Source organism: Mobula hypostoma, chromosome X1, assembly GCF_963921235.1.
Source record: "Mobula hypostoma chromosome X1, sMobHyp1.1, whole genome shotgun sequence".
Taxonomy (NCBI): Eukaryota; Metazoa; Chordata; class Chondrichthyes; order Myliobatiformes; family Myliobatidae; genus Mobula; species Mobula hypostoma.
This window is the reverse complement of record NC_086128.1, coordinates 12,913,896-12,929,451: the sequence shown is the minus strand read 5'-3', so window position 1 is coordinate 12,929,451 and position 15,556 is coordinate 12,913,896. Positions and strand designations below refer to the sequence as shown.

The window sequence follows — 15,556 nt, the reverse complement described above, 5'->3', positions numbered from 1 at the left end:
CACATTGTCCTACATTTCCGACACAAGAAATATACATTTTGCAAAGGGAAGGTCATAAGTAATATTCCAGTCAATGTATGAGGTTCAAACTTTGTGAGGGCCTTCACTTAACATGAGGAATGGGAGTAAATTAGATGGCAAGCCATTGTGAGGCCACAATGTACATCTACGAGTTCCAGCAAAATTCTAGCAGTAGTAAAGGACTGGGGAAGAAGTAATCCTCCATGAGCATAAGGCATGAGCTAACTGAAGGATGCCAGGCAGAGAAAGTTTAGCTACTCAGTCTTGTTTGTTCCAAACGTGAGATGCCAAAGGCTTTTTGGTCTTTTTGGCATTTTTGGCTCAGAAATCACTGAGCATATGTGATTTCTGGGAGAGGGAAAGAGGTTAAAAAAAAAGGGAGACAAGAGACTACAGATGCAGGAAATCTGGAGCAATACACAAAAAAAAAGTTGGAGGAACTCATCAGGTCAAGCAGCATCTATGAAGGGAAATTGACAGTCGACATTTCAGGACAAGTGGCGAAAATTCCTGGCTGACAACTTTGGGTGGTTCAGAGTAGTGTAAGAGCTGTGTTAGTTAGCACCCAGCACTTATTGACATGATCCCACGCCAGCCCGTAACGAAGGGTCTGTATAGCTAGTGAAACGCGTCAGAAGGGGGGAAGAAAAGAGTGATTCTACCCCTTCAAAAATAAAATTTAATAGAATTCTGCTTTTACCCTTTAGGCACTGCTTATAAATAACTCCATTGCTGCGCAGAACAGCGAGGAACCGTCTGCTGCCATTATGGTTGTCTATGTGGACCAAGCACTAGACCTCCCGGTATGTACAATGGCTGTGGGGTGAGTGGCTTTGATCAGCAATAGATTCCATTTCACAGTTGAACTGGATAATAAAAAACACCAACAACGCATTCAAACATCAATGCGACCATTACCTTGTAATCTTCTTACATCACATTACAAGTGTCTTTGTCATTAAGGTTTACAGTGCTTTGATCTGCCAGACAAGCCAGATACTCTTAGTAACAGACCCAGCTAACTGGGTAGCTTGTCAGTGATGTGAGTACAAGGTGATAATTGGAACCCAAGTGAAGATATTTCTATTCTCCCTGTGACAAATGGCTTATCTGCAGTTTGGCAGTAGTTATTTTCCAATAGTAGGAAAATTTCCACTTCAATCATATTGTGTGGCACTACAGTCATGCTTTTGGGGTAGACTCAGAACAACTCAAACTGGGCATCCATGAGGTGCTATAGACCATCTTCAGCAGCAGAAATGTCGATCCCCACAATCTGTAACTTCATTTACCTCAGTCTACCATGATGATCAAGTCAGAGGATCAATGAGGAGGTAGAAGGGTATGCTGGCAGTAGTATCAGACCTGCCTAAAGATAATGAGTTTCAGGCCCAGTGATGTTGCAAAACTGGACTATACCTGTGCTTAACATGAAAACAAAAACAGCATGCAGCAAACAGAGGTGAGCAATTGCAGAACAAATAGATCAGATCAGAGCTCTGCAGTCCTATCATTTCTAGTCATGAATCATGGTGGACAATTAAACAGCTTCTTGAAAGATCTCTTTTGTAGTTACAATTGAACCTGCCTCCATTGCTCTCCATGGCAGTGGATTCCAGACTCTAACCTCATATCTTTGATGACTTTATCCTGCACAATGATGACTCTCCCTGTTCCAGGGAGAACAATCCCTGCTTCAGTATATCTACATAATTCCAGATCCTTACTCTGGAATAATTTTCTTCTGCAACCTCTTTAAAGCCTTACATCATTCCTGAAGTATGACATCCTGAACAGGACACGGTGCTCCAGTTATGTTTAAACCAGAGTTTCATTAAGGGTGTCATGACTACCTTGCACTTGTACTCTATGCCCAGATCCTGCATGGTTTTGTTTAAACCAGTTTCTCAACTTGCACCAAGACTTCTAATGAACTATACACATACCCCATAACTCTGTCCCTTCTTGTATCTCCTTTATAGTTATACCCTGTACTTCATGTTGCCTCCCATTGTCCCTAGCATTATTCAACTCTTCACATTTTTCAGCACTAATTTACATCTGCCACCTATCTGCGATTCCATCAACTGGTCCAATTCTCCTTAAAGTTGGTACCATCTTCCTCACAGTTAAATGTCTCCAATGTTGTCATCTGCAGATTTGGAAATTATGCTCTATGTACCTAGGTCCAAGTCATTAATCTAAAGAAAAGTAGTGATGTTAGCACTGACCCCTGGGGAACTCCATTGTAGACTTCCCACCAGACCAAAAAATAACTCTTCACTACTACTGTCTGTTTTCTGTCACTTAGCCAGCTCTCTCTACAATTTTGATGGTAAGCCTAAAATGTGACACTTTATTCAGAGGCCTTTTGGAAGTTCAAGTCTTGTATAATGACATGGGGACCCTACAGTTCACCAGGTTCATGCTGGTTGTGTAATTTACAACTACCAGCACATTTCTTTGGAATTTAGGGGGCAACCACAGCACTTGGAGGTAACCAAGTAATCATGAAGAAAATGAACGAAATCTACACAGGCAGCACCCAAGCACAGGATCAAAGCCAGGTCCCTAACTGCTACAGAGGTTATCAACTGTATTTTCCTCATCTATTCCTTCATCATAAATTCTGTCAAGTCACATGATTTATCAACTTCTGACCCAACTAGAATCACAGCTACATTTACCTTTGCTGAGGTGCCAGTGGCATCTAATTTCTTGATGAAGAAATACTAAGAGAACATAAAAAACACTTACTGTAAACCTAACTCTTTGGGCCTTTATAGGCTTTGAGAAGCCTCAGCCAGCAGCCAAACAGAGAATCATCGGGCCTGATATATAGATAAGACCATAAGACATAGGAGCAGAATTAGGTCATTCAGCCCAGCGGTCACCAACCACCGGGCTGCGAGGAAACGATATGATTTGGCGATATGCGTCAGCTGCATCTTTCCTCATTCCCTGTCACGGCCACTGTTGAGCTTGAACGCACACGAGGTCATTACCCACGCATCATCCATGTCAGCGCGGGAAGGAGATCAACTCCTCGAACTTGCAAATAACGGTGGGCTGAAAAGTATGTTTGACATAACATCTCTGCCGGCATTCTGGATCAAAGTCAAGGCTAAGTATCCTGAGGGAGCCATGAAAGCACTTGAAAACGTTGCTTCTATTTCCAACATATCTCTGCAATGAATGCAACGAAAACTAAATTGTGGAATAGACTGGACATAAGGAACTCCGTTCAAGTATCGCTGTCTCCCATCACCCTTCGATGGCACCGTCTCGTACAGGAAAACAAGCCCAGGGCTCCCACTGATTCAGCGATATTGGTGTGTTGCAATGATTTTATATGTTCATATGGGGAAAATATGTTCTGTGTGTTTAATATCCAAATGTTACTTAAAATGTTATGATGCTATTGACTTATAAGTGACTTATAATTGACTTATCACTATATTCATGCGAGGAAAATATGCGGTGTGTTTAATATTAAATTCGTTAGATAAACCCTTTTAGAAACGAAATTGAGTGTATTAGCCACTTATCACCTATATTCCGTTTGTGATTGACAACCCCCCCCGGACAGAATCACCAAAAATGGTTTGTAGAAAAAAATCGGCATGTACATGCATGTGCAAGTCATGCATGCGCACACTGGTGCCTGCGCAAGGCTTCATGGTCATGGTAGTCTTTCTCGGGGTAAACACAACATATTTGACTGCTACTCTTGTCCGTCGGCAACCCTCCCCCCTCCCCCCCCCCCCGGGTCAGCCGGTCCGCAAGAATATTGTCACTAATAAACCGGTCCGCAGTGCAAAAAAGGTTGGGGACCCCTGATTCAGCCCATCAAGTCTGCTCTGCCATTCCATCATGGCTCATCCCAGAGCCCTCAACCCCATACACCTGCCTTCTCGTCCTTTGAAGCAATGACCAATCGGGAAACAATCAACTTTCACCTTACATATACCCATGGATATGGTCTCCATCACAGTCGGTGGCAGAGCATTCCACAGATTCACTATCTCTGGTGAAAAATACTCCTCCTTACCTCTGTTCTAAAAGGTCACCTCTCAATTTTGAGTCTGTGCCGTCTAATTCTGGATACCCCGTACCATAGGAAACATCCTTTCCACATCCACCTCATCTAGTCCCTTCAAGATTCGGTAGGTTCCCCCGCATTCTTCTAAATTCCAGTGAATACAGGCCCAAAGCTGCCAAATGCTCTTCATCTGTTAATCCCTTCATTCCCGGAATCATCCTTGTGAACCTCCTCTGGACTCTCTCAACACATCCTATCTGAGATATGGGGCCCAAGACTGTTGACCATACTTCCAAGTGCAGCCTGACTAGTGTCTTATAAAGCTTCAGCATTATCTCTTTGCTTTTATATTCTGTTCCCCTTGAAATAAATGCCAACATTGCATTTGTTGCCTTTACCACAGACTCAACCTGTAAATTAACCATCTGGGAATCTTGCACGAGGATTCTCAAGTCCCTCTGCACCTCTGATGTTTGAACCTTCTCCCCATTTAGGTAATAGTCCGCACTATTGTTCCTTTTACCAAAATGCATTATCATACATTTCCCAACACTGCATTCCATCTACCACTTTTTTGCCCATTCTTCCAATTTGTGTGTGTTAAAGAGGAACCTGCCAGATGTGAATCAGGAATGTCAGGTCTGTGTAGCTCTTGGGAAGTTAATTTGGAGAATCATGGTTCCCCTCCTGGCCACTGTGCATTCCATTTGTCTTTCTATTCATCTGACTCTGTCTCTGTCCTTGTTCTCACTCTGCATTCACCTCTTCTTGTTTCATTAACTCTCATTTTTCTTTTTGTCTACAGCTAAAACAAGGAACGAGGGAACCGAATCCTCTGGTACAGGCTTCACTATTGGACAAAACCTTTGAGAGCAGGGTATGAATGAGGCACTTCTGGGACTGTTGGTTAAAATAAATGCAGTATACTTCAAAACCCCTTAACAGAGAGGTGAAAAAAAAATACATGGGCAGGAATGGAAGAATTGGAGGGCAGGTGAATTAATTTTTTTTCAGTTAGAGGGCAGTCAAATGTACTGCCTGAAAGGGGGTCAGAGGTAGAAACCCCTCCCCATGTTTAAACAGTACTTGAAGAGCTGTGATCCTGTGGGGCTATGGATCCATGCAGGAAGGCAGCATTAGACTGGGAGCTCATTTTTGATCAGCACAACGACAATGGGCTTAATGTTCCCCTGTGTTGTTGAGTTTTCTATGATTTATGTAAAATGGAGCAGGCAAGAACTACTAATGTAAACTGTGTGCTGGCCCATTCACAATTCCTTGACTATCACCACACCCTCAGAGTTTCCTTTAAGACTGTCTTCTGTTATCATTACCATGCAATTTAAAGTGGATTTGCCCCAGTATATAATCTATAGAACAGTTTGCATTTTTATAGCACCTTTCACAGTCTTGGGACATTCCAAAGTGGCTCAGAGCCATGAAGTCCAGCCACTTTTTTAATGTTGGAAATATGGTGGCCAAGCAGCAGGATCCCACAAATAGTGACATTTAACACCATCATTCCCACAATCCTGATTGGGAAGTTGCAGAACCTGGGCCTCTGTACCTCCCCCTGCAATTGGATCATCAACTTCCTAACCATAACCAGAAGACCACAACCTGTGCAGATTGGTGATAATTTATCCTCCTCACTGGCGCACCTCAGGGGTGTGTGCTTAGCCCACTGCTCTACTCTCTGTATAGACATGACTGTGTGGCTAGGCATAGCTCAAATACCATCTATAAATTTGCTGATGATACAACCATTGTTGGTAGTATCTCAGGTGGTGATGAGAGGGCGTACAGGAGTGAGATATGCCAACTAGTGGAGTGGTGTCACAGCAACAACCTGGCACTCAACGTCAGTAAGACAAAAGAGCTGATTGTGGACTTCAGGAAGGGTAAGATGAAGGAACACATACCAATCCTCATAGAGGGATCAGAAGTGGAGAGAGTGAGCAGTTTCAAGTTCCTGGGTGTCACGATCTCTGAGGATCTAACCTGGTCCCAACCTGATGTAGTTATAAAGAAGGCAAGACAGTGGCTATACTTCATTAGGAGTCTGAAGAGATTTGGTATGTCAACAAATACACTCAAAAACTTCTATATTTGTACCATGGAGAGCATTCTGACAGGCTACATCACTGTCTGGTATGGAGGGGCTACTGCACAGGACCGAAAGAAGCTACAGAGGGTTGTAAATTTAGTTAGCTCCATCTTGGGTAATAGCCGACAAAGTACTCAGGACACCTTCAAGGAGCGGTGTCTCAGAAAGGCAGCGTCCATTATTAAGGACCCCCAGCACCCAGGACATGCCCTTTTCTCACTGTTACCATCAGGTAGGAGGTACAGAAGTCTGAAGACACACACTCAGCGATTCAGGAACAGCTTCTTCCCCTCTGCCATCAGATTCCTAAATGGACACTGAACCCTTAGACACTAACTCATTTTTTAATATATATTATTTATGTTTTTTGCACGATTTTTAATCTATTCAATATACATATACTGTAATTGATTTACTTATTATTATTTTATTTTGTGTTTTTTTTCTTCTAGATTATGTATTGCATTGAAGGGCTGCTGCTAAGTTAACAAATTTCACGACACATGCCAGTGATAATAAACCTGATTCTGATGACGACTAGATAAACAGTATTGGTGATATTATTTGAGGAATAAATACTTAACTATAACTCTTCTTTAAAAAAAACACTCCCAGAGTCTTTTGAGACAGTATTAGTTTAACATTTCATCCAAAATACAGCACCCCTAACAATGCAGCATTCCCCCAGATTTTCCTGAAGTAAACTTGATTCCATAACCCTGTGACTCTGAAACAAATATGCTGCTCACCAAGCCAGCTGACGTTAAGATATTGGAGTATGTACAAGTAAACGCCATCTCACAGTGCCAGTACACTTGGTTTTTCAACAGACAGACAAAATTATGTTGTTTTACCACTCTGAGATTTCACTTTTTTTGCTTCTTCCCACAGACTGTATATAACACAAATGCCCCAATCTGGGAGGATGCCTTTACATTTTTCGTTCAGAATCCAAAACAACAGGAGCTTGATATACAGGTATTTTTCAGAAACTTACGAGAGGTGATCAAAGCAGTTTTACATGTTTACTGTAATTTAATGGGAGGTGGGGTGGAGATAAGTCTCTACCAAAGGAGGTGCAAGGAGTTCCTTCCCTCCGCTATTCCTGCAGGTCACCCTTGGGCAAGGTGTAGCACTTGCTTAGCCCCCCGATCAGGGTCTATGAATCCACGGGAGCAGGTGGTGGATAGTCATATGAGCAGCTGGTGCATATCACAAGTTCTGATTATGTGACCATTGGCACCAGGCAGACAATCTCTGAAGAGTATTGATAACGGCTGGGGTAAACATGAAATAATCAAATTAAAGAGTAACAAAAATATTAATTACAGAATTGTACAGCATTTTAATTAAATCAGTATTTCTTGCTTTCTATTCTAGGTTAAAGATGATGACCGTCAGTTTAGTCTGGGTTCCCTGTCCCTGCCTCTGTTGCAGTTACTGATGAGCTCAGATATGACCTGGGATCAGTGGTTCCCACTAGAGCATTCTGGACGTAACAGCAAAATTTATCTGAAAATCATGATGCGGGTGAGTGAGAGGGCAACATCAGAGAATTTGTACCTGTATATAAAGACAGCCTATGGATTGAAACTAAAGGAACAGTGCTGGGATACACACCACGAACAATCAGGTGGTCTAACTGCAAAATTCAGGAAAGAGAACCAAGAGAATAGAACGTAGAGATACACTTTTATATTCATTGTCTGTACAGCAATAGTGTCTGCTTATTATAGAGCCTCTCTAACTCTCATTGCAATAATTTCAAAGAAACGAAAATTAAGGTGGACTATGAAAGGTAGGGTGAAACACTTGGCTATATTTATGCCCGGGTTCTAAAGGTGTTGGAACGTGCCTGGCAGCACACAAAATGTTGGGTGAACTCAGCAAATCAGGCAGCATCTATGGAGGGTAATAAACAGAACATTCAGTCTGAGACTTTTCATCAGGATTTTTCTTTTTCTTTAGCTCACATGCCCCCTCTTATGGTCATGTGGAATGCACCTCTTTCTCTATTTTCTTATTTTCATTCTGATCATCAGACTATTATTAAGTTTGTTTCAGTAACATCGTAATTTGAGATACTTCTAGTCTATTGACAAGTTTTTAGATACTTATACAGCCACATCAGAAAGGCTGCCATTTTTAACTCAACAGTCACGATGCACCAAAATGATATTGTATGGCCACCTTACTGGATATTAGGTTGCACCAGTACCATATCAATTGAATTTACTAAGGTAAATTTTGTCAATCATTTTGCCTTTCATTCTATCTAAATTGCCTCATGTCCTATTCATCATCTACTCTGTCTCACAATTGTGTTCCTTACAGTTGAATTTTCATTGACAATGGACTGTTTAGCTTCTGCTTAAAATTCCACTTTGAACTAGTTTAACTTGTTTTTGAATGGTGTTAAAGTAGTAAACAGAGATTCCATGTGAAAAGGTTAAGAAACAGCTTCTTGAAAAAAATGCATCCTTCTGCCTTCACTTCTTCTTTCATACTTTCACTTGAGCAGTTTCTAACCGCACCACTGGCTTCTTGTACGTTTGTAATATTTTCACATTCTAGTAGAAGTGAAAAATGAAATAAAAATTAAACATGATTGTCCATAGCATTTTCACTGAACAATATCCCTTTAGATTTGAAATAGGACTCAATTAAATGTTGTACATAAAACATTTAATTTTATTAAAATAAAGCAAAATAAATCAAGTATCACTCTACTTCCCAGTTTTTTCTAAACCTTATTTGTATGTTTGGTTGACAGGTCCTGATTTCTGATGCTGTTGATCTAGAGAAAATTCCCAGAGCCCGGAGATCCACAATGGAAAAAAAGCAGGGATCATCCAAATCTGACAAGATAAGCATGACTGCTACTAAGTTAGTGGAGGCTTCTGGAGTGGGGAGCCTGATTCAAGCTCCCTTACCAACAGAAAGCAGTGCCCCCAGCAGCATGGGGACTGAGGTACTGGGTCACTTTATATTTTCACACACTTAAGCATTTATTACTTAGGTTGGTGTCGTTCAGGGGTGTCAAACTACCGGCCCGCGGGCCGCATCCAGCCCGCGAAGGAGTCCAATCTGGCCCGCAGGATTTTTTGGGGGGAAAAAAGTATATTCACGACCATTTATTATGTATCTGTAAGGCAGCCACTCTCTCTCCCACCGCTGTTTGTGCTGCCTGCTGTGCCGGCAGCTTGTTGTGTATACTCAGAAAACAATAGGCGGCAGTTAACCACCCGCTGTGCATAAGCACCTACCACCCTGTACTGAAGACCACCAGGGCCCCACTTACATCGTCAGACACAGTATAAACACACAGAGTACTCAGGTAAGTTAACACCTGTAGCAAGGCTGAGACTGTTTGCTGCTGTGGTTCAAAATGCTTTCCAAGAAAAGAAAAGTTGACATCAAAGGTCGGATATTCAACGATAATTGGAAAGATCGTTTTTTCTTCTGTGAGGTCAACGACGAACCTGTGTGTCTGATTATGCTCGCAACAAGTGGCTGTGGTAGAAGAGTACAATATCAAACGACATTATGAGACGCCACATGGAGAAAAATATGACAAGTACGCAGGATGACTCAGAATGCAAAAGGTAAACGAGCTTGAAACAGCTCTGAAAAAACAGCAATCAGTGTTCACCAAAAGTCGAGAGACTCATGATGGAGCTGTCAAGGCCAGCTATGTTATTGCCAACAAAATAGCTACTGCGTCAAAGCCATACTCAGAGGGGGAATTCATCAAAGCATGCATGCTGACGGTGGCTGAGCTGGTGTGCCCTGAGAAGAGACAGGCTTTTGGTAATATCAGCTTGTCAAGAAATACTGTGGCAGAGAGAATCGGGGACCTTGCAGGAGATTTGAACAGTCAACTAAAAGACAAAGTGAAGTCATTTATTGCCTTCTCTATTGCAATTGATGAGAGCACCGACGTGACTGATGTAGCTCAATTGGGAATATTTATTCATGGTGTTGATGCATCTTTGACCGTCACCGAGGAGTTTGTGGAGATGGTGCCCATGACAAACACAATGGCGAACGACGTTTTCTCCAGCCTCGTCGAGACCTTGGACGGACTGGGGGTTGACTGGAGTCTCGCTGTCAGCATGGCAACAGATGGCGCACTGTCCGTGGTCGGGAAAAAGGCAGGTGTTGCTGAGAAACTCAGGGAGAAAGTTCAGACACAGAATCCAGAGCAGGAATTCTGGAATTTTCATTGTATTATACACCAAGAGGTGTTCTGTAGCAGGAGCCTGAAAATGGACAATGTCATGGATGTAGTAATCAAAACGGTTAATTTTATTAGAGCCAAGAGACTCAACCATCGGCAATTTGACACTCTTTTGTCTGGAAGTAATATTGGCCACGGCCTACCCTACCACACTGAGGTCCGCTGGTTGAGCAGAGGGGTTGTGCTGAAACGTTTTTCTCGATTACGTGCAGAAATTGGACTATTCATGAACAAGAAGGGGAAACCAGTGGCAGAGTTGGATGACCCAGATAGGCTTCATGATCTTGCATTTTTGGTGGATATAACAGAGCACTTAAATGTGCTTAATGTTAACATGCAAGGCCGCAACAAATTTGTTACGGAATACTACGACAGCATTCATGCCTTTCAAATTAAATTAGGTCTGCAACTATCCCAGAGCAACCCAGCTCATTTCCCCTCTTTGCAGTCTGTGCGTGTCGCTCATGGGAATAATGACAACATGGACAGGGACAAGGACAAAATATCACGGCTGAAAAGTGAGTTTCAGAATAATTTCCAAGTCTTCACTCAGCTCGAGAAGGAATTCTCACTATTTTGCTCGCCGTTTGCCATCAACGCAGCCTCAGATGTGTCAGAGGAATTCCAAATGGAACTAATTGAAATTCAGTGTAACTTGGCTTTGAAATATAAATTTGAGACTGTGGGTCTGCACTCGTTCTATCAATACCTAGGACCAATGTACCCCAAGATGACAGACTTTGCCTCAAAGATCCTTTGCAAGTTCAGGACAACATATCTCTGTGAGCAGGCGTTCTCCATAATGAACATTAACAAATCCAAACTGCGCTCACAGCTGACCCACAGACATCCAAATGATATTATGAAAATCACAACTGCCAGGAACAAGCACGAATAAATTAGGATATAAGCACCTACAATGGTTGGTATATAGGCTTGTATGCAACATTTTGGACCAGTGGAAATGGTCCAGAAGGGTTGTATGGAAACTATTATTACCATTTTTCTTAACAACTAATTTCATTACTTAGCCTAATAGGTTAGATTTACCACAGTACATAATTATCTATTTAAATGTTTATTTTGCTTTTATATCATCTCAATGTGTACTTAAGAATGTATAAATAATTGTAGTTTTATACATATAAAAAAAATGGAAAAGGTTATATGTGTGAAAAAAGTACATGATAATTGTGAACTCCTTATCCAAATAAAAATAAAATTAAAAAAAAAGAAAATCACAACTGCCCAGAAACTGGTCCCTGATGTTGACAGCCTGGTTAAAGCCAAGAGATGTCAGGTGTCTGGAAGCAGAAAGTGAAAAATTAGTGATACTGTTCGATGCACTGTGACATGTAAGCAAAATGCATTATGAAATATTGAATGTCATAATATTGTGATTCATTCATTTTCTGACTATTATTGTAAATGTGATCACTTCAATAAAAATTAGAGGCTAACTGTGTTCATTGTCTGAGATTGATTGCTGGAAGCGGGCAAATAAAAATTAGGTGCAGTTGTGTAGCCTACATTTACAATTTGTTTCGTTAGGTCTACATTTGTGTCTGCTAATGTTCAATTTCAGATGGTTTATTAATGGAAAGGGTGTGACTCCCAAAACAATCTCAGCCAAAATAGCATCGTTTTTTCTCTCTCTCATCACAACTTTCTTGTAGCCTACGACTGTAAGTTAATACCAATCATAAAAATAATGCTTGCTAGGCAATCTTCTTCATAAGAAACGAAATTTGTAAAGTGAAACACTTTGTAGTTATAGCAGAGACTGAGACACATGACAGCAGGTTGAAAAAACAAAGGCAACGAAAGCTGTGGGAGCATGCATGTGTGCGTTCACGCGTGCACAACTGATCCGGCCCACATGAAGTTGCATTTTGCCCAATCCGCCCCGTGACCTAAAATGAGTTTGACACCCCTGGTGTAGATCAAACTTAAGCTGAAGTCTTTAGAATATAATTAATCAGCCTGCTGACTGTCAGTGTTTGATTCTGATTTATAGTCATGACATTTAAAGTGGTGTCCCAATAACTATTGTAAGACAGCACTGGAGTTCTGGTGAATAAAGTTGGACTTCAGTTAGCAGAACATTGATTCAAAGTCCCATTTAAAAGCTTTAAATAGGACACATTCAGTTCAAGCCATGTACAGAAGTTCATTGAGTTGCTCAGCCTGGACCAGATTCAGTGATTCAGACAACCTAGTACAACCTTGTACTAGGTTGTCTGTAGCTGAGGGTAATTAGCCAAGGGTAGCAATGTCCACTTCCTATATCAAGGACTGAAATGGCTTGATCTTAGAGTTTATTATGAAAAGTCTGATGGATGGATTTTTGAGTCTAGTACATTGTTGGAGTGATTGATTAAGGAAATTGATAGATTGCAGGAATAGATTTATTAATATTGATTGATTGCGAGGGTTGAATATGGGACTTAACTATGGGGATGGGATTGATTAATGGGGATAGGGATTGGGTAATTGCATAGAATGATTGATTGCGATAATTGATTACAAGAATTTTTTGTGGGAAATGAGCATTAAAGAATTTGCATAAAATCATGGGTAATGTAACTTGAGAATATACCATGCAATTTGAAAAAGCTGCAGCTTTGAAGTTGTATAAGAAGCTTCTGAGGAAAATTACTATTTTATTAAAATAAGAATGTATTTATTAAGTAATTAGTTATTTTATTGACATTCTAGTAATAATATATCAAGAGGTTATAATGTGAAACTTGTGAAAACTTGCACTTGTTTAAAAAGAAGAAGAAAGCAGATTCTTAAAACGAGGATACTGATCAGTCAAACACAATTTTCTGGTCATTATTTTCTAGTGAAAAACTTGGAACTGTGGTGGAGCAGAGATTTGGGAGTCCATGTTCACAAATAAGGAAAAGTTGGTAGACCAGTAAACAAGCAATCAAAAATGAAAGCAAATTGCGATCATATCGAATTGTGCAACAAATTCAAGAGTCTTAATCTTGTTCCTGTCTTGATTTGTGGTCTTTTAGGGGGTGATACGGATTCATCTGTTGGAAGCTGAGAACCTGATTGCAAAGGACAACTTCATGAGAGGAATTGTGAAAGGAAAGTCAGATCCCTATGTTAAAGTGAGAGCAGGAGCCCAAGGCTTCCGAAGCAAAACTATTAAAGAAAACCTCAATCCTAAGTGGTACGAAATGTATGAGGTCAGTATGTTCAGACTGTGAAGTTTGAAACTACATCAGCAGTGGGTGACCTGGGTAACAAATGGACTCTGTGAATTTTTAATTCAACATGTTCAGTATTCAAGATGTATCTTTTAACTCTATTTTTCCATTGCTCAGAGGCAATTCCTGGGTCTGGGACAACCACTGACCTTTCATTTTCATTCAGTTTTTCTGGATTTGTTCATTATATTATTTCACATTTGTGTAAAATTTCAAGCCCCTGTTAACTTTGCTTATTGGATGTGACTTAACCACATTCAGTCAAATGAATATTCTATTTTGTAATAATTGTTTTCCCCTCAGGTCATTGTAAATCACATTCCCGGTCAAGAGCTAGAATTTGAGCTCTTTGACAAGGACGTGGACAAGGATGATTTCCTCGGAAGGTATGTTAGTCCATCCAGAAATTCAGAATTGTGCAACAGTACATGGTTTTAGAACAAAGTGCATGCCTTTTAATTAGAGCTTTGACCATCTAGTGCCAATATCTGTTTGCTCAAATATGTTTATCAATTTGAAGAGGGAATCTCTGGGGTATGTGACACCATATCAGGCACACTTAGTTAGCGATAAACATTGCAGGGGTTATTAGATTCAGAGTAAATCTTATTAGATACCATCAGCCACTTCCAGGGCAGGAACAGCACTTGGTTGATTGAAGATTGGATAAACCTGACTCCAATCAGTGAAGAAGTCAGGAATCCACAATGCAGTGAGAACATTTGCTGGATTTAATCAATTGTATCTGGCGGGGAGAGGAGAAGCTTTTCACAAAGTTAAAGATGGTGACATTGTATAAAATCTTAAAAGTTTGGTGGCTGGTTACAGAAAACTTCTGGGGAAGGAGGGGGAGGCTGTAATCTCATGGGATGGGGCTTCTGTCATGAAGATATACCGTGTAATTTTTTCCTATCTTGATACAAGTAAATATCTCCCCACCCTTGTTGCTGGCACAAGTTGGTTAGAGCTGTCTGGGTGAAAGAAAGATTCTCTTTGTCTCAGACTTTGGAAAGGCCTGGTAGTTTTCAGCTGACCTGGGTGAGAATGAGGAGGTGATAGATAGGAGCTGCAGGGAGATAGTCACTCTTAGATTGCAGAAGACAGGTTAACTGGGTGACCGTCAGGAGAAAGGGGGAAATGCACAGCCAGTGCAGAGTACACCTGTGGCTGTTCCTCTCAATAATAAACACACAACTTTGGATACTGTTGAGGGGGGACAGGCTACGGGGGGTGGGGTGGGGGGGTGAAGCACAGTGACTGGGTCTCTGGCATTGAGTCTGGCACTGTGGCTCAGAAGAGCAGAGAGGTGAAGAGGACTGCAGTGTTGATAGGAGATTCCCTAGTCAGAGGAACAGAGAAGAGGTTCTGTGGGCACAGTAGAGACACCCTGATGGTATGTTGCCTTCCTGGTGCCAGGATCAAGGAGGTCTGTGATTGGGTCCATGGCATTTTCAAGGGTGAGGGTAAGTAGCCAGAAGTCTTGGCACCAATGACATAGGTAGACAAGGTGAGGAGGCCTTGAAGAGATATTTTAGGGAGCTAGGTAGAAAGCTGAGAAACAGGATCTCCAGAGTAGTAATCTCTTGATTGGTGACTGTGCCACATGCCAGTGAGGGTAAGAATAGGACGATTTGGCAGGTGAATGTGTGGCTGAGGAACTGGTGCAGAGTACAGGGGTTCAGATTTATGGATCACTGGGATCTTTTCTGGGGAAGGTACGACCTGCACAAAAGGAATGGGTTATACCTGAATCTGACTGGGTCTGATATTCTTGCGGGCGGTTTGGCTAGAGTTGTTTGAGAGGACTTAAACTAATTTAGCAGGGGGATGGGAACTGGAGTGATAGTGCTGAAGACTGGGGAGCTGGTCTACAAAGAGAGGCAATGTGCAGTGAGGAGAGGCTGTTGATAGGGCAAAATTGC

General features: G+C 41.4%; 1 protein-coding gene across 1 annotated transcript in view; it reads left to right on the top strand.

Moving 5' to 3' along the window:
* The window catches only part of esyt1a (extended synaptotagmin-like protein 1a), a 151,054-nt gene that overhangs the window by 112,428 nt on the left and 23,070 nt on the right, over positions 1-15,556 (top strand). The window contains exons 13-19 of the mRNA XM_063037306.1: positions 729-824; positions 4,869-4,940; positions 7,062-7,148; positions 7,551-7,700; positions 8,944-9,141; positions 13,437-13,613; positions 13,938-14,020. Of these exons, the coding sequence (XP_062893376.1) occupies positions 729-824; positions 4,869-4,940; positions 7,062-7,148; positions 7,551-7,700; positions 8,944-9,141; positions 13,437-13,613; positions 13,938-14,020 (863 nt within the window). The remainder of the gene's footprint in view (positions 1-728; positions 825-4,868; positions 4,941-7,061; positions 7,149-7,550; positions 7,701-8,943; positions 9,142-13,436; positions 13,614-13,937; positions 14,021-15,556) is intronic.